This window comes from Gossypium hirsutum, chromosome D09 (assembly GCF_007990345.1).
Source record: "Gossypium hirsutum isolate 1008001.06 chromosome D09, Gossypium_hirsutum_v2.1, whole genome shotgun sequence".
Taxonomy (NCBI): Eukaryota; Viridiplantae; Streptophyta; class Magnoliopsida; order Malvales; family Malvaceae; genus Gossypium; species Gossypium hirsutum.
Window position 1 is genome coordinate 52,630,839 of NC_053445.1, and position 19,482 is coordinate 52,650,320.

General features: G+C 35.2%; 1 protein-coding gene across 1 annotated transcript; it reads right to left on the reverse strand.

Annotated features, from left to right (window-relative positions):
- Window positions 1-8,093: 8,093 nt before the first annotated feature.
- LOC121221036 (RING-H2 finger protein ATL16) lies at window positions 8,094-9,447 on the reverse strand. The gene has a single exon (XM_041101375.1). It carries the CDS (start codon window positions 9,224-9,226, stop codon window positions 8,222-8,224), a length of 1,005 nt encoding a protein of 334 aa, XP_040957309.1. The 5' UTR covers window positions 9,227-9,447; the 3' UTR covers window positions 8,094-8,221.
- Between the last annotated feature and the right edge of the window lie 10,035 nt (window positions 9,448-19,482).

Below are 19,482 nucleotides of genomic sequence, written 5' to 3' on the forward strand. Positions count from 1 at the left end.
AAATTTATTAGTAAGAATGTTATGAAATTATATATTATTATTAAAATATATTTAATAATAATTATTTTAAATTATACAATTTTGTATAAGAAAATTTATTAGTAAGAATTTTATGAAATTATATATTATTATTAAATTATATTTAGTAATAAAAATTTTAAATTATACAAATTCATATAAGAATATTTATTACTAAAAAATTTTATTAAATTATATATTTTTATTAAATTATATTTAATAAAAACTAATTAAATTATATTTTATAGTATTATATAATATAATTTTGGTAAATTCATATAAGAATATTTATGACTAAAAAATTTTATGAAATTATATATTTTTATTAAATTATATTTTATAGTATTATATACTATGATTTTAGTAAATTAGTATAAGAATCTTTATTATTAAGAATTTTATTAAATCATATATTTTTATTAAATTATATTTAATAAATAATAATTTTAAATTATATTTTATAGTATTAGTAAATTCATATAAGAATATTTAATATTAAGAATTTTATTAAATTATATATTTTTATTAAATTATATTTAATAATAATTATGTTAAAATATGATTAAATAATTTATTATTTATATTAATAATCTTATTAAAATTTAATAACAATAACAATAATCATCTACCTAACAAAAATTCTGCAAAGGGTATTCTAGTCATTTTAGTTTTTTTACTTATGCTATTACACCTCTATTACATTCAACCAAACACAAGAATATCATTACGTCTCTATTCCATTCCATTCAACCAAACAAAAGATTTACCTATTATGCCTCTATTCCATTATGTATCTATTCCATTACACCTCTATTCCATTACAGCGAACCAAACGTACTCTTAGTAAATTTACATTTTGATCATTTAACTTCAAAAAGTTACAAAATAGTCACTGAATTATTCAAAAATTTTCATTTAAGTCACTAGGTTATTAAAATCGCTATTGTATGACCTTTTCTATTCACATCGCCGCCACCAATTGAAAGGTCTCCTTCCCTCCTCTTTTACAGTTTAATTTTTCCACGAAACATCTTTGAATATTATGAATTTGCGAATCAAAATTCAAATAATTTTTTTTGATATCTAACATGGACTGTCAAAATGGCTTGGATCTAAAGTATGTTTTTCTACTCGTCGGTGATATTGTTCCATTGTATCAATATTTAAATCATTACTTGTAGCTCGCCGACCAAACTTAAAAAAAAAAAAAGAACTTGATAGACTAGCGACTTAAATGAAAATTTTCAAGTAGTTTATAGGCTATTTTGTATTTTTCTTATTTTGAATGACTAAAATATAAATTTATTAATAGTTCAATGACCTTGGATATAGTTTACCAACTTTTCTTTTAATAGCAAAAGAAGCTAGCGACAGGCCAAATTTCTGTGCCTCTTATTGTCAGTTTTGAGTTAGCTTTCTGGTTCTTCACGAAATTGGTCCTGCTATACGTTTTGATCATTGAATTCCATTTCATATAAAAGAATAAAAACACTTACACAACAAGACTTAAACATCTTATCAAAAAATGTTCCTTTCAACAAAAACAAATCATCTTTGCAATCTCATCACACAATCATGCAATTTATGGCACCATTTTATTTACCCCAATTGTATGTATTATCTTCATATATATAAATATATATATTCATCCAAATGAATCCCAACATCCCCACAATCCCTAAGAGTTGCCTCAGTTTATCACAATCTTTGCCCATGCTTATAAGCACATGGGTGAAAAAGAAATAAAAAAACAAAGGGTTTGGGTGATATGTTATTTTGCCATTCCCGGTGCCCACTAAAGTGCTACACAAGTAACACAGAATCTCTAGTTTAGTTACTGTATGAATTTAGCTTTAGTTCTCGCATTTCGTGTATTCGTATTATATTCATATTATTTACATAAATTTTGATATATAAAATTTGAAATATTTATATATTCATATCATATTCGTATTTGTTAAGAAATGGCTTAAAATTGGTAGTGGATTGTTGTTGTTGGTAGTGGGTTGTTGGTGGTAGTGGATTAGTGGATGGTTGTTGGTGTCCATTTTCAACCACAAATCTTTGCCAAAGTTTTGGACAATTATGTCCTTGAACTCTCTTATAAATAGAGAGGTTCATTAGCCATATTCATCATCCCAAACCAAGAGAGAGCAAAGCTTGTTCTTTGAAAGCTAGGATTTTAGCTTTCGGGTTTTCTATAGGGGTTGAGAGTTGTGAGGTTCTCGGGTTGTGTCTTGAGTGTAAAACACTTGTAATCTTCATCTTGTTATAGTGAAATTTCTTTTCGCCTCTGCCCGTGGACGTAGGCATTAAAGCCGAACCACGTAAATCCTTGTGTTCACTTTATTTTTTCGTTCCGGTCAATTTACTTGTAGTCATATCGGAGTTCTCGAATCGATCCTTTCCGCAACAAATTGGTACCAGAGCGTAGTTGAAGGAGTGATAATATTTTCTGAATTGCCCTGTGACTGCAGCTTTGTCTGATCTTTCACATCAGGAAGAAAATATTATCATTCATTCAAAGGTTCCAAATTATGGCTACAAGTGTTTCATCGACTAAGTATGATGTCGAGAAATTTACCGGGAAAAATAGTTTCAGTTTATGGCGCATCAAGATGCGGGCAGTGCTGGTTCAACAAGGATTGCTAAAAGCATTGTCTGGTAAAGATAAATTACCAAGCACGCTTTCGGAAGAGCAAAAGGATGACATGCTAGAAAGAGCACATAGTGCTATTCTGCTATGTCTAGGAGATGAAGTGCTACGAGAAGTAGCGGATGAGAAAACCGCGTCCGGTTTGTGGCTCCGGTTAGAGAGCAAGTACATGACGAAGTCATTGACGAACCGGCTCTACCTCAAGCAAAGACTCTATGCCCTGAAGATGGAGGAAGGTACACCTGTTTCCCAGCACCTGGATAAATTCAATTCCATTATCATGGATTTGAATAATATCGATAACAAAATCGATGATGAGGACCAAGCAATAATTGTTTTGTGTTCTTTGCCTCCCTCGTATGAGAATTTTGTTGATACAATGATGTACGGTCGTGATGACCTGACTCTAGAGGAGGTGAAAAATGCCTTAAGTTCCAGTGAGTTGAGGAAGAAAATCACTGGTAAGGTGGTCGAAAACAATGAAGGCGAAGGCTTGGTTGCTCGAGGAAGATCCAAGGCAAAGGGTGGAAGTTCAAGTAAAAGCCATCCTAGATCGCAGTCCAAGAAGAGAATACAGTGCTACTACTGTAAGAAGTACGGGCACATGAAGGTAGATTGTCCGAAAAGGAAGGAGAAATCAGAATCACAGGAGCAACAAAATGATCGTGCGAATGTAGCTGATGCAGATTCTTCAAGTGATGCCGAGATCGTTCTTGCAGTATCCGACTCTTACGCTGGTGGGAGATGGATTCTTGATACGGGAGCTACATTTCATATAAGTACTTCGAAAGATGCATTCTCAACATACGAGAAGCATTCTGGTTCAGTACTAATGGGAAATGACCACGCATGTCAAGTCATGGGGATTGGCACAGTTCGTATAAAGATGTTTGACGGTATTGTTAGAACTCTAACTGATGTTCGGCACATTCCAGAAATGAAGAAAAATTTGATCTCTTTGAGTACGTTGGACAAGAAAGGCTTTCGGTACTCTGCTGAAGGTGGAGTTCTCAAGGTATTCTCGGGTGCTTTGACTGTGATACGTGGTAATTTGGAGCGGGGCCTTTACTTCCTCGATGGTTCCTCGGTTACAGGTGTTGCGGGAGTGTCATCATCAGATGATCTAGATTCTGACACCACGAAGTTATGGCATATGCGGCTCGGGCATATGAGCGAGAGAGGCTTATCGGTGCTAAGCAAACGAGGATTATTGTCTGGGCAGTGTACAGGAAAGTTGAATTTCTGTGAGCACTGCGTCTTCGGTAAGCAGACTCGGGTAAAGTTCAGCACTGGGATTCACAAGACAAAAGGCACAGTGGATTACTTCCATTCTGACCTTTGGGGGCCTTCTCCGACAATTTCTAAAGGTGGTTACAGATATCTGCTTACCTTTATCGATGATTACTCGAGAAAGGTTTGGGTGTATTTTCTGAAGAGCAAGTATGAGGTTCTCATCAACTTCAAGCAATTTAAAGCTTTGATCGAAAATCAAACAGGAAAGGAGATCAAGCGATTCCGGACGGATAATGGCTTGGAGTTTTGCTCAGGTGAATTCAATGAGTTCTGCAAAAATGAAGGAATAGTGAGACACCGCACTGTTCGTCGAACACCACAACAAAATGGAGTTGCAGAACGCATGAATAGAACTCTCTTGGAGCGAGCTCGTTGCATGCGATCAAATGCTGGGCTCGGTGAAGAATTTTGGGCTGAAGCTGTTAATACTGCTTGTTATTTGGTTAACAGATCTCCGTCAACAGCTATTGAGCTGAAGACTCCTGAGGAAGTATGGTCTGGTTCTCCTGCTGATTACTCTGGTTTAAGAGTGTTTGGCTGCCCTGCGTATGCTCATGTAAATGAGGGAAAACTCAAACCGAGGGCGAAGAAATGCATATTTCTTGGATACGGCCAAGGGGTGAAAGGATACAGGTTGTGGTGTCCTGATCCGGTTTCGTCCAAGTTCATCATCAGCAGAGATGTGACTTTTGATGAGTCATCCATGCTTCGATCCACCACAAATTCCCGGGAAAAGGAGGAGTCAGATAGAATGGGAGATCACGGTGTTGAGAAGCAGGTGGAGTGTCAGGTGGACGCTCCAATTCCTACGGAAGGTACTTCAGTCCAGGATGATCAAGTTGAGGTGCAAGATTCCGATGAAGATGAGTCACCTCAAGAAAAACCATATAGCATTGCCACTGGAAGAACGAAGAGACAAATCAAACCAAATCCGCGTTACGCTAATCTGGTGTCTTTCGCGCTCAGTGTGGCGGAGTCCATTGGTATAGAACCTTCCAGTTATAATGAGGCTGTCACGTGTGATGAGTCGGCACAGTGGGCAATTGCTATGAGTGAGGAGATAGAATCTCTTCACAAGAACCATACTTGGGAGTTGGTTAAGCCGCCAAGTAACCAGAAGATAGTTGGTTGCAAATGGGTCTTCAAGAAAAAGGAAGGCATCCTAGGGGTTGAAACAACTAGATTCAAGGCACGATTGGTTGCTAAAGGCTTCACTCAGAAAGAGGGGATTGACTACAATGAAGTTTTCTCCCCAGTCGTAAAGCATTCTTCCATTCGTGTATTACTTGCCATGGTGGCCAAGTCTGATCTAGAACTTGAGCAGCTTGACGTAAAAACGGCGTTCTTGCATGGTGAGCTCGAGGAAACAATCTACATGCGTCAACCAGAGGGTTTTACAGTTCCTGGTAAAGAAGACCATGTCTGTCTATTAAAGAAGTCTTTATATGGATTGAAACAATCCCCAAGGCAGTGGTACAAGCGGTTTGATAGCTTCATGATTCAGCATGGTTACACAAGATGTGACTATGATGCTTGTGTCTATCATCGGAAGCTCTCAGATGGTTCGCACATTTATTTGTTGCTGTATGTTGATGACATGTTAATTGCTTCCAAAAACATGTCGGAAATCAACAAGTTAAAGTCGCAGTTGAGTGGTGAGTTCGAGATGAAGGATCTGGGTGCTGCCAAGAAAATTTTGGGCATGGATATTCACAGAGATCGCAAGGCGGGCAAGCTTCGTGTGTCGCAGAAGAACTACATTGAAAAGGTTCTTCAACGCTTCGGCATGGATAAAGCGAAAACTGTGAGTACTCCGTTGGCACCACATTTCAAACTCTCTGCAGAGTTGTCACCACAATCTGATGAAGAAAAGCAGCAAATGTCTCACATTCCATACTCGAGTGCAGTTGGAAGCGTGATGTATGCAATGGTTTGCACTCGTCCAGACATTTCACATGCAGTTAGTGTGGTCAGCAGATACATGAGTTGTCCTGGCAAGGAACACTGGCAGGCCGTGAAATGGATTCTCAGGTACTTGAGAGGTTCTGCAGATTTATGCTTGGTATATGATCAGAGTGACTGCACTAGCAGTGTCACGGGCTATGTGGACTCTGATTATGCTGGAGATCTGGACAAAAGAAGATCTCTGACGGGTTATGTTTTCACTTATTCTGGAGGAGCCATTAGTTGGAAAGCTGTGTTACAGTCTACCGTAGCCTTATCTATGACTGAGGCGGAATATATGGCGTTAGCAGAAGCAGTGAAAGAAGCATTGTGGATGAAAGGTCTAGTAAGCAGTTTGGGTTTACAACAGGATTTCACTGTTGTATTTTGCGATAGCCAGAGTGCCATACATCTGACTAAAAATCAGATGTTTCATGAACGGACCAAACACATTGATGTCAGATATCATTTTGTTCGGGAACATGTTACGCAAGGTGACATTGTTATCAGCAAGGTTGCTACCGAGAAGAATCCTGCAGATATGTTAACTAAGGTGATCCCTGCATATAAGTTCAAGCATTGCTTGGACTTGATAGGTATTCGGGATTGATTAGCACCAGAGAGGCGTTTGGAAGAGGTGATCCAGTTCGAGGAATTCACTATGATGTTCAGCTTGGTAAATTTCAAGCCAAGGTGGAGATTTGTTAAGAAATGGCTTAAAATTGGTAGTGGATTGTTGTTGTTGGTAGTGGGTTGTTGGTGGTAGTGGATTAGTGGATGGTTGTTGGTGTCCATTTTCAACCACAAATCTTTGCCAAAGTTTTGGACAATTATGTCCTTGAACTCTCTTATAAATAGAGAGGTTCATTAGCCATATTCATCATCCCAAACCAAGAGAGAGCAAAGCTTGTTCTTTGAAAGCTAGGATTTTAGCTTTCGGGTTTTCTATAGGGGTTGAGAGTTGTGAGGTTCTCGGGTTGTGTCTTGAGTGTAAAACACTTGTAATCTTCATCTTGTTATAGTGAAATTTCTTTTCGCCTCTGCCCGTGGACGTAGGCATTAAAGCCGAACCACGTAAATCCTTGTGTTCACTTTATTTTTTCGTTCCGGTCAATTTACTTGTAGTCATATCGGAGTTCTCGAATCGATCCTTTCCGCAACAGTATTGTTTTATCGTAACAATTAGTAATTAAAATATATAGATATGTAATTTTTATCTCTCCAAAAGAGTGGTGCTTTGAACATGATAATGTTTTAACCATTTATCTTCAATGCAATGCAACATTTAAGGGTTTTTATTTATTTATTTATTTATTTTGAAGAAATTGCAAATTATTTCATTGTCTTCAACTCTTTCCCCCATCTGAATCTCTTAGCATTTATTTTTTGAACAGTTTTGTCACTGAAAATGGCGAAACATTGAGCTGGAATATAGATTTTTACGAGGTGGAAGATAAATAGTACACCCCTTGACTTGACCACGCCAATGACATTCAAAGCACCCTCAATTTTGCAGAAAAGTCCACGAATCCAGAAATTATTTTTTAAAATTAAACTGTAATTTTATTGCAGAAATTTTACCGTTTATTATATTAATCCCTATAAGTATTGAGTGAATTCTAACAGGCTGGAAATTTAATGGGTACTTTGAAGAGAAAAAATTAGGACATACTAACTTAGAGCAAACCATATATTCCTTCTTCAACAACCATAACATTATTAGTAACATAAGTTGGTAGCTGTCGGATTCTCTGAATTGAATTGAAGCCGACCCTTTTCTGCCATTTTCATAAAGCTCAAGCAATCGTGAAGTAATTACTTCCGATACTTACAGGTGAATTAAGAAAAAAAAAATTTAAATGGATTGAAATTGAATTATACAATTTCATAGAAATATTTTTGATATAATGCTTATAATTACTCATATATCCTTTGTAACCCTTAAATAGTATAAGAGGATAAATGTACTTGAACTTATGTCTTTTTACACTAATAATAATGCTCATACCAATCGAGTTAAGACTCAATCGGCCAAGTAAAACAAAATTTAATAAGTACTTTATAAAATAGAATTGTTTGTTTAAGCAATCGATAATGATGTTTATAATCATATATGTATATAACTGAGAACCCAATGTTCCATGAACAATTATAATTTATAAACCCCATAGAGAAATTCAAATAAAATAATCAATTTTTTAAATAAGTTTGAAATCAAACATTTCTATCTCACAAATTTAATTAACTCTCCTAAATCTTTATGTTCAAAAAACGCAAAAAAGAAAAACCCCTAAAAACTCTTCTTCTTTTTTAAGGCTCCAAATAAACAGGTAAAAGTGCACTACTTTTAGACCTTCTACAATGACCAATAGAAAAAAAAGATCTTCTCACTCTATTACTACTACAACCAGCTTCAATGGGGCTAACCTCACTCACTTGCCGGCCACCGTTCAACCTTATAGCTTCTTGTACCGCTAAATATAGCTGTCGATCCGCCGATGAATCCATTGAAATTGACCTTCTTATTGGTTGAATCACAAACTGTTCATCTTTATCTCTAATATCAATACATTCATCTCCCATACTACTCCCTTTACGGTACTTCCTTGTTTCTTTTTTCGGCAGCTCAATCTTCCATGGCGAAGCCGACACCGGTACGGGTATTGACCCATCCCCTGTTTGGTTGTTGTTAGTTATTTCAATCACAACGAAATCTTCATCGCCACTAATGACAGCTTCGTTATACGGATTGGGATCTCGTGATGTTGAGCTCAGAGCAATGATGGGGTCAAGTTGGAACCGATCATTAGATATACATATACTCGTTCGACAAAGTGGACAATTAGCATTGTTTTGAAGCCAAGCATCGATACAATCTATATGGAAAACATGGCTGCAATTCGGAATTATTCTTAGCTTCTCGTCTTGGTTGAATTCGTTCAAGCAAACCGCACATTCACAACTCTCTCCTTCATTCTTGAATTGAAATATCGGGATTTTCCTTATCACCGATTCATCGAGTCCTTTACGTTGTTCCGTTGCCGGCGAATAAACCATTAAAGTGTCTTCGGGTCGTCTTCGTGATAAAGAAAACCGTCTTAAAAGATCAATCCTTTGCCAATTGAGACAACATTTGATGACGAAGATGTAATAGCTGAGTAATAAGAAAGCTGTTGCTAAAATTCCTAAGACAGCGATGGCTATGATAGGGAAACTTGTATCAGATGAATGGGAATGTGAGCTTAAGATTGACTTACCTGGACTTGTGATTGGTGAAAGTGGTTGTGAGGATTGGATTTTGGTCACAAGATCCATTTAAACACACGGAAAAGAACAAGTTGTTCAAAGTTCAAGCAATGCAGAGAAAAGGGTTTATTTGGATCTTCAAAACAAATCAAACATACAAAGGTTTACACATTGAAAGAGGAGCAAAAAGGGGGTCAATCAAAGAGACATGTGAAAAGGGAAGAAGATGGAGAAGAGAGGGGGAAAAGAAAAGAGAAAAAACCAGGCGGGCTATAAATGAGGGAGGTGTTAGGGACAAGAAAATGGGTACATTATATGTTGAATTAAATGGATTTTTTTAAGGTAACTAAAAGTCCCTATATTATTGTATAAAGTTCATTTTAGTCATTTTATTAAAAATTGTTTCAAATTAGTCATTGTATATTAAAATTTTATTAAAATCACAACATTATTACAATTTGTCGTGAATTTGAATAAAATGTATTTTACCCAACTGATTTACCCATATAAAAAAGCTCAACCATCTTAAAAAAAATAGTGCACTTTTTAATCATCTCTTGCTTAAAAAATACATAATTTTTTTGGGATAGTTAGGTTATTTTATAAGCCGGATCAAGTCATGGGTAAATTAGTTGAGTATTATATATTTCATCTATATTATCTACAATTTAATAATAAATTATAAAGATGTCATGATTTGGAAAAAAATTAATACAGGAGAATTAATTTAGAGCAATTTTTAGTAGAGGGACAACAATGAACTTTACATAAAAATATAGGGATTTTTTATAAACTTTGACCAATTTTTGAAAAAGGAAACTTTATTTTAAGGGAAAGTAATTAAAAAATAGGGTCTGAAATGTGAGTACGTAGTTGGTGTGAAATTTTTCTATCAAGTTTCCACGACAAGTTTTCTGGCTTGGAAAAAAAAAACTTGTTTTCAGACTTTCGGTGTATCGATTATTGTGAATTAAAAAATAAATTATTTTTTGTTTAATTAATTAATTAAGTGACAGCAGGTACGGGGGAATAGAAAAATTGGGGGACTAAAATCGAAAGGATTGGCCCACTACTTTGAATTATAGAGTTTGACATGTATTAAGCTTGGGGACCAAGAATATGGGTAAAGTACCTACTAAGTCTCTTTATTGTAGCGACTAGTTTGAACTAATCCCTATATTAATTAATTAATTATTAGGATATTTATGGTTAAAATATATTATTCAGCTAATGTTTTTAAAGATTTTTTATTTGAAATATTTCCTTTGGAATTGAACTGACAAATGAGAAACATAGTTTTATTTATTTCTTTTTGCTAGTCCATGGATTAAATTAGGTTTTGATTAAATCTATTTTTCTTGACATAATGTTTAGGATTATCTATAGCCTCTCATCAACCTATAAATAGGAAGATAATGCGTTTTAGCACACTCGAACCCACATCATCCTAATTAGATATAAACTTGTAAAATTAAAATAAAGTTTGAGATAAGTAATTAACGAATAGTAGAAGAAAAAAAAACCTTCGATATTTTTGTTCACATTTCAAATGCTTAAACTAATAATTTTTATTTATTTAACATTGCTCTTTCTAAATAAACAAACAAGCAAATAAAATTGTGATGATTAAGGCTACCCAATAATAGTAGTAATAATTGAAGCAAAACAATTAATTGGAATCAATAGAAAAGGTTGGCATTTATCAAATTAATTTGGGATGTATAAGTATAAGGATTAATGCTTTTTCTAAGAAGTCCTTGACTTTTCATACACACTCATATTAGTTTTGTCAATCATCATCAATCATAAATAAAGGAAAAAGAGTTTCAAAAGTCACATGCAAGCCATCAAATATTTCTTTATAAACAAAATTGTCACATCAAATTAAAATTGAATTATTTTAAAATTTTAATAGATAAAAAAACATTAAAAATTGAATAAATTTTTTTTAATGCATGCGCTTCAGCGTATTCGAACCTATATCCTCCTACACTAACAATTATACTAATACTAATTAAATTAAAACTCAATCTACAATTGAATAAATCAATTAAATTAAATTAAAAATTAGTATTGTATGTTCATATATGCAAAGACAAGCAAGTTTCAAAATCATAAGATTTGAACTCTTGCATTTAAGTCAAAGGATTTTCTACTTCTAACCATTATTTTTTACACAATCGAGATATGATTTGCTTAATATTTTAAAGACATCTTTATATAAAACATTTTGATATATTTAAATATTTTATAAAAAATTAATTGTTGATTAATGAAATAAAATAGAATAAATTGGTCACCTTCTATAATCAACCTTGTGTTTACACCATAAAAATTAAAAACTTAAGCGACACGGTTTGGGAAAAGTTAACGTTCAAATTCCAAATGTCCTAAAATAAATTTAGACATTTTAGTACACAATAATAATACTATTATTGTTGGAATTAAATCGGTTAGATTAAAAATTCAAACTAATCTTGAAGTAAATCACTCAAAACAAATAAAAAATTATTTTTATTTATAATTATAGGACCGATTGTTAGATAAGTTGAATCGGGCATCAATGATTTGATCATCAGATTGGCTTTTAAAACATTGACAATAGCCCTCTCTACAATGGTACTTTTATAATAGCATTTCATTATAACAATCAATTTTGTTGTACAGCCTATTTTTATATTTTATTTTTCTTCTTTTTGTAACAACTTTCTATATATAACATAACAATTAATAAAGTATTAAATATACTCTTTATTAAATTTGTTTTCTATAACAATTTCTTATCTCAAATTTTAGTAAATTAATTTTATTTCAAATATAATAAAATTTAATTAATATATTATTTCATTAAAATATTTAATAAATGTAAATAATTTTTAATAAAATAAAATTATATTTGTAAAATTTATTAAAAGATCATCTAAATCTCAAATATTGTTATAGATATGTAGTAATTTCTTTTTTGATAACCTTCAAAATTTTGATAAACAAATAAAATTATTATTAAAGAGGACTAACAATGAGATTCAAGTCTTTACAAGTTTGAAAAATTAATCCATTTTAACATCTTATCTTTTTTAATTGGAAAATAAAATTGAAAAAACAATGGTCAACAAGACCCTATAAAAGGGACGTGTAGCGACGTAAAAATTTTGGTTTGGGGTCGCTAAATTGTGGCGATTTATTAGGAAATTGGAAATTGAAATTTGGTTTTAAAATAAACCGGAAGTCGCCACCGATCCTTTTTCTAGGTGTGATCGGACACCTATTAGATTTTTCTTTAAAAACGAGGAAAAGGCCGAGTTAAGGTCTACGTTAAAAGTCAGAGAAAAATTAGGGTTCGGGAGTCGGTTACGCGCGAGGAAGGTATTAGCACCCTCGCGACGCCCAAAAATTGGTATCTCCTAAACACGTGTTGTCTTGACTTTTAAAAATACGAGTTCAATATTAAAATTTAGTCGTGATCCAATTAAAAGAGGACGAGGGATTTTAGTTTATTCCGGTTTTTGAGAAGGATATGCCGTTTTAACACGAGTCAATTGACGTTCACCCAACATAGCGATGAACTCGATGACTTAATGTTAAATCGGTACATTTCCTTGATTATTGAAGTGAATAAGAAAACATGGATAATTTTTCGAAATAATGTGAAGCAAGCTGATATGAAATAAACATAAATAAATGGAAGAACTATAAACATATTTGAAACAAATAACAAATATTACAATGATATTGGAAAATAATAACCGCGCATGCAAGATCAAATGCAATGTTAGCATTGAATACGAGAACGTAAAGAGAATACGATGAATATACACATGAAAATAATTAAGAGTATATATGTAAAATATGTATATATAAATATTAATGGTATTAGAAAGATATATAAGATAATAAAAATATATAACTAGTAATGTTAAATATATATTCATAATATTTACATATGTACATAAAATAAATATTGAGGAACACATGCACCTAAAGAACATATATATACCAATATATATAATAATATTATGAAAGGGAACGAAACAAATAATGCATAAGATTAAAACGAAGTTTTGAAAAATTATTACCTATATACATATATAATAAAAATGGATATATGAAATGACATGAGAAATATACGTATGAATTTAGTATACAAAACTAACAATTAAATAGAATCATATACATGCACGGTATTAAAATGTATATACATACATAATAATAATGTTGGGACGCCTATTAATAATATTACATAAATATATACATATATGTATAATAATGATGAAAATAATAATAATAGTGAAAATAAATAATATAATAATAAATATAATGTAAAAAAAGGAAAATAAACGAAAAAGGATTAAATCGGAATAAGAACAGAATTTCAGGGCGAATTTAAAAAGAAATAAAGAAATAAATGACTAAAATGGACACGCGTGAAAACAACGAGGACCAAAAGTGCAATATTCTCTATTACCAAAACGCAGCGCAGCACGGAGGGACTAAATTGATGAACGGGCAAAACTCTGGGGCCAAATTAAAATATTAAAAACCTGATTGTAAAATAGCAAAAATGCGGAAGGGCCGATCGCGCAATTAGCCCTTCCGCTTTAAAAAACACGCGGACCCTGGCCGGACGGGTCGGGTCGGATAGGTCGGGCATGGTCAAAACGACGTCGTTTTGGGGCTTAAGTGTAGCCCCTAAAACAACGTCGTTTTGGAGGGCTATATAAGGCCTAAAATAACCAAAAAAAATCATTTGGGGAGAGGGAAAGGAAAAAAAGAAGAGAAAGGGAAGAGAGAAGGGAGAGAGAAGAGAGGGGAATCCGGCCAGGGGCCGGTCACCGGACGGCCACCGGAGGCTCGCCGGCGCCGACGCCGGCCACCGCACGCGGTGGCCGAAAAAGGTAAAATTTTTTATTTTTTTTGTTATTTATTCTATTATTTTATTATATTTTTTGATATATATATGTGTATGAAATCGACCAAAAAACGAAATTAAAATAAAAGAAAAAAAACAATCACCTTAGGTCGGTTCTGATTTTAGCTTCTGATTTGTTGATCTTGGTGTTTTTTTGTTTGTCTGAATGCTACTTCTATCTTTAAACACTGATTGAAATCACTATATTGACTCTGAAAATGGAGTGTTTTATTTCTTGTTTTTGTGTTTTTTCTTACTGCCGAATAAAAAAGAAGAAGAAGCCCCCTATATTACATTCGGATCTGGCCTTTATAGCCATTTCTACACAACATTTTTTAAGTTACTTGCCATTGCTCCTTGTCGCCTGCTCTGTCTTGGTGCTTGCTTCACTTTGCAGGTGTCAGATGACCCTCAGAGGCACGGTGGCGTACGTGGTGGCCGACATGGTGGCATAGAGAGCTGGGCCGCCAGGGTATGGGGCTGATGGCTGGTGTCAGAACAAGTGGAAGCCGAAAATGGGGCCAGGGTTTTGGTTGTAGATGGGCTAGTTTAGGGTTTGGGAATTGGGTACGGGTAATTTGGTTTTGGGCTTGCCGGGCCATTGTAAAAAAAACTATTTATTGTGGTTTATTTGTAAATAGACTGGGCCAAAATTGGCCTATAACAGCTGCCCCTCTTTGCTCATTATCGTATAACGAGAATAGAGCAAAGACATAAAGAGAGGTCAATTTTGCTCATTATCGTATAACGGGAATAGAGCAAAGACATAAAGAGAGGCCAATTTTGCCTGGTCTTGCTGAGTCTTGACTTCTTTGATGTTCTTTTTGTTCAAGTAGTCTCCTTCCAGTCCACTGCATCTTTTGACATGACTTGTAGCTTCAATCTGCCCGCATCTTCAGGGGTATGAGGTTCCTAGCTTCGATTTGCCTCATTGTAGCTTCAGAAAGATGAGATCTATGGCTTTAATCTGCTCTTCTATTACTTCAGTCAGATAAGGTTTGTGGTCTTCTCTTCTGCAACTTTAGAAAGGCAATATCTGATATCCTCGATCAGCTCTACTATAACTTCAGGGAGACAAAATCCGGTGTCTTCAATCAGCTCCAATCTTCATTCTTTACTCGACATGTGGTCCTGAGCTCAACTCATTTCTCGCAATATGAATTGACTTTTAAAAACTAGACATTAAAAATAGAAATTGAAAAGTAGCTCAGCACGTAAGCAAAGGCTCAACTCACTTCTCACAATATGAGTTAATTTTTGAAAACAGAATTTGCCAAACAAATTTGAAAATACCTCGGCATGTGACCTGAGGTTCAACTCACCTCTCGTAATATGAGTTGATTCTTGAAAAGTATAAATTGAAAAAAATTAATTGAGAATACCTCAGCGTGCCTCGAGGCTCAACTCACCTCTTGCAATATGAGTTGATTTGATGAACAGAAATTGAAAAGACCTAAGCATGTGAGCCGAGGCTCAACTCACCTCTCGAGATATGAGTTGATTTTTGACAAACAGAAATTGAAAAGACCTCAGCGTGTCCTGAGGCTCAACTCACCTCTCGCAATATGAGTTGATTTTTTTGAAAAACAGAAATCAAAAGGCTTAATTGAAAATACCTCAGCGTGTGTCCTGAGGCTCAACTCACTTCACGCAATATGAGTTGAAATTAAAACATAAAAATTGAAAATACCTCAGCGTGCCCCGAGGCTCAACTCACCTCTTGCAATATGAGCTGATTTTGAAAAAGTAGAAATTAAAAGGTTCAACCCACCTCTCAATATGAGTTGATTCTTGACAAACAGAAATTGAAATTACCTCATCGTGTCCTGAGGCTCAACTCACCTCTCGCAATATGAATTGAAAAAAATACCACAGTGTGTAATCTGAAGCTCAACTCACCTCTCGCAATATGAGTTGATTTTTTTTAAAAACAGAAATTGAAAATACTTCAGCATGTGAACCGAGGCTCAACTCACCTCTCGCAATATAAGTTGATTTTTTTTGAAAACAGAAATTGAAAATACCTCAACGTGTCTTGAGGCTCAACTCATTTCTCGCAATATAAGTTGAATTTTGAAAACAGAAATTGAAATTACCTCAGCGTGTCCTGAGGCTCAACTCATTTCTCGCAATATGAGTTGATTTTTTTTAACAACAGAAATTGAAATTACCTCAGCGTGTCCTGAGGCTCAACTCACCTCTAGCAATATGAGTTGATTTTGAAAAACAAAAATTAAAAGGCTTAACTCACCTCTCGCAATATGAGTCAATTTAAAACATAAACTAAAAATACCTCGGCGTGCCCCGAGGCTCAACTCACTTCTCGCAATATGAGTTGATTTTGAAAAAAAATTAAAAATACCTCAACGTGTCTTGAGGCTCAACTCATCTCTCGCAATATGAGTTGATTTTCCTTGGAAAGCATGAATATTAAACATCAAAATACCAAAACCAGTCCTTTGGTAGAACTCGGGTATCTTTTCCTTTGATTCAGTGCGACTCTCATTCATGATTTCTTGCTTTACTGGATTACCCGTATATGCCATGCATGATGTCATCATGATATGCACATGTTTGTCTTAAATGCCTTTATGCCTACATGATTATGCAGTGCTCCTTAAGCATATTGGTCATATGTCATTTTCGCCATGATTGTTGAGGATCTGCGTTCATTGCTTTGATTCTCGACCTTCTCTTCAGGCCTCATACCTGTCTTCGAGCTTTACGAGTAATCGACGTTTCTCAGATATCACCCTTTTGCTCTTGGTTAAACTTTGTTCTTGCTTTGAAGATCTTGCACTTATCAAATTCTTATCCAGGTAATGCTTGACATTTCTTTTGTTTAGAGTATGTCATTTCACTATTTATCATTAAATAAACACATAATGAGATGCATGAAAATGGTCAGGTAGGGACAAAAAGGATATCTCATATTCTTTTATTTCAAATGTGGCAAACAAAGAAAGTTAACCAATGAGAGTAAAAATGTCAAAAAGAAAGAAAAGGTCGTATTCAACGGATACAAATGCTCTAGATATTCAACACATGAACTCTTCCACGTTCCTCAATCAATAATCTTTTCGAGCATGGCTTCTTGCGTAGAAAATTTCGAGCTTTCAGAAGTGCTTCAAATACTGTAGTCTCACTACTTGACCTATCGTTCGACCGCCAGGTTTGTTTCATTAGGACGCCCTCTTGGGTTTTCATCCTAATCTTTTTGTACTAATCAAGACGCCCTTTTCGGGTTTTCGCCCTGATCCCTTTTTTTTTAAGATGCCCTTTTCGGGTTTTCATCTTAAGCATAATATTTCTTCACCGCATCTGAATTCACCGGATTCAGTAACTCCTTCCCATCCATCTCGGTAAGGATTAAAGCTCCTCCTGAGAATGCCTTTTTTACAACGTATGGTCCTTCCCAATTTGGTGCCCATTTTCCTCGCAGGTCTTTTTGTATTGGAAGAATCTTTCTCAGAACGAGTTCTCCTTCATGGAATTCTCTTGGTCGTACCTTCTTGTCATGGGCTGCGATCATTCTCTTTTGGTACATTTGCCCATGACAAATTGCCCTTAGACGTTTTTCTTCAATGAGGTTCAACTAATCATATCGAGCTCGAACCCATTCTGCTTCTTCTAACTTTGATTCCATCAATACTCGCAGAGAGGGGATCTCAACCTCGATAGATAGCACAGCTTCCATTCCATAGACTAGAGAGAAAGGAGTTGCTCCCGTAGATGTTCGCACAGATGTGCGATATGCAAACAAAGCAAATGGAAGTTTCTCGTGCCAATCTTTATATGTCTCAGTCATTTTCCCAATGGTCCTCTTAATGTTCTTGTTAGCTGCTTCAACAGCCCCGTTCATCTTTGGGCGATAGGGCGAGGACTTATGATGCTTTATTTGGAACTGCTCGCACACTTCTTTCATCATCTTATTGTTCAGATTCGTGGCATTATCTGAGATGATTCTTTCAGCCAAACCATATCGGCAAATGATTTCTTTTTTCAAAAACTTGCACACTGCAGTCTTCGTCACATTGGCAAACGAAGCGGCTTCAATCCATTTTGTGAAGTAATCGATAACCACAAAAATGAATCGATGTCCATTTGAAGCTTTTGGAGAAATTGGCCCTATGACATCCATGCCCCACATAGAAAAAGGCCACGGAGAAGTCATGACATGAAGGGGTGAAGGGGCTACATGAATTTTATCGCCATAGATTTGACATTTGTGGCATTTTCTGGCAAAATTGATGCAGTCGCTTTCCATTGTCAGCCAATAATAACCGAGTCTCATGATCTTTCTGGCCATATTGAAACCATTGGCATGCGTTCCGCAAATTCCCTCATGGACCTCTTCAAGTATTTTTCTGGCTTCAACATCATCCACACATCTCAAAAGCATCTGATCCTTTCCTCTTTTATACAGGATATCCCCATCAAGAACAAATCCCGCTGCCATTCTTCTAATTGTTCTTTTATCGTTCTCATTCGCTTGTTCGGGATACCTTTGATTCTTGGTATATTCTAAGATATCATGGAACCAAGGCCGTCCGTCTACTTCTTTCTCAATTCTACAACAGTGTGCAGGGACCTCGTATATGCTCATTTTGAAGGGCATTATTTCCGCTTCTCTACTTGCTTTGAACATTGAAGCCAAAGTGGCTAGGGCATCAGCCAGTTGGTTCTCTTCTCGTAGGAAGTAATGAAAAGTTATTTCTTTGAATTCCTTGATCAATCCAGACACTAAATCGCTGTACTTAATCAATTTTGAGTCCCTCACTTCCCATTCTCCACAGATTTGGTAAATCACTAGGGCTGAGTCCCCGTACACCTCCAAGATCTCGATGTTTCGTTCGATATCTGCACGAAGCCCCATGATACAGGCCTCATATTCTGCGATATTATTGGTACAGAAGAAGTTCAGTCTTGCAGTGAACGGATAATGATTCCCGTCTGGTGATACCAGGATTGCTCCAATTCCATGCTCTAAAGCATTTGACGCACCATCAAAGCACATCTTCCATGACTTCTCTTTTGATGACTCGGATTCTATTTCTGTGATGCACATTAAGTCTTCGTCTGGGAAATCGAATCTTAAAGGCTCATATTCCTCTGTCGTTCGAGTTGCTAAGAAGTCAGCTATTGCACTCCCTTTTACCGACTTCTGACTTACATAGGCAATGTCATATTCCGAAAGGAGGATCTGCCATCGTGCCATTCTTCTTGATAGTGCCGGTGATTCCATTATGTATTTTATTGGGTCCAGCTTTAAAATTAGCCATGTCGTGTGATACAACATATATTGTCTGAGTCTCCGAGCTACCCAAACCAGAACGCAACAATATTTCTCAATGGACGAATATTTTGCCTCATATTCAGTGAACTTTTTACTGAGGTAGTAGATCGCCTTTTCTTT

Bases quoted from the DNA above. Each gene is read 5' to 3' on its own strand.
- LOC121221036 (XM_041101375.1), bottom strand. From the start codon at position 9,226: ATGGATCTTGTGACCAAAATCCAATCCTCACAACCACTTTCACCAATC.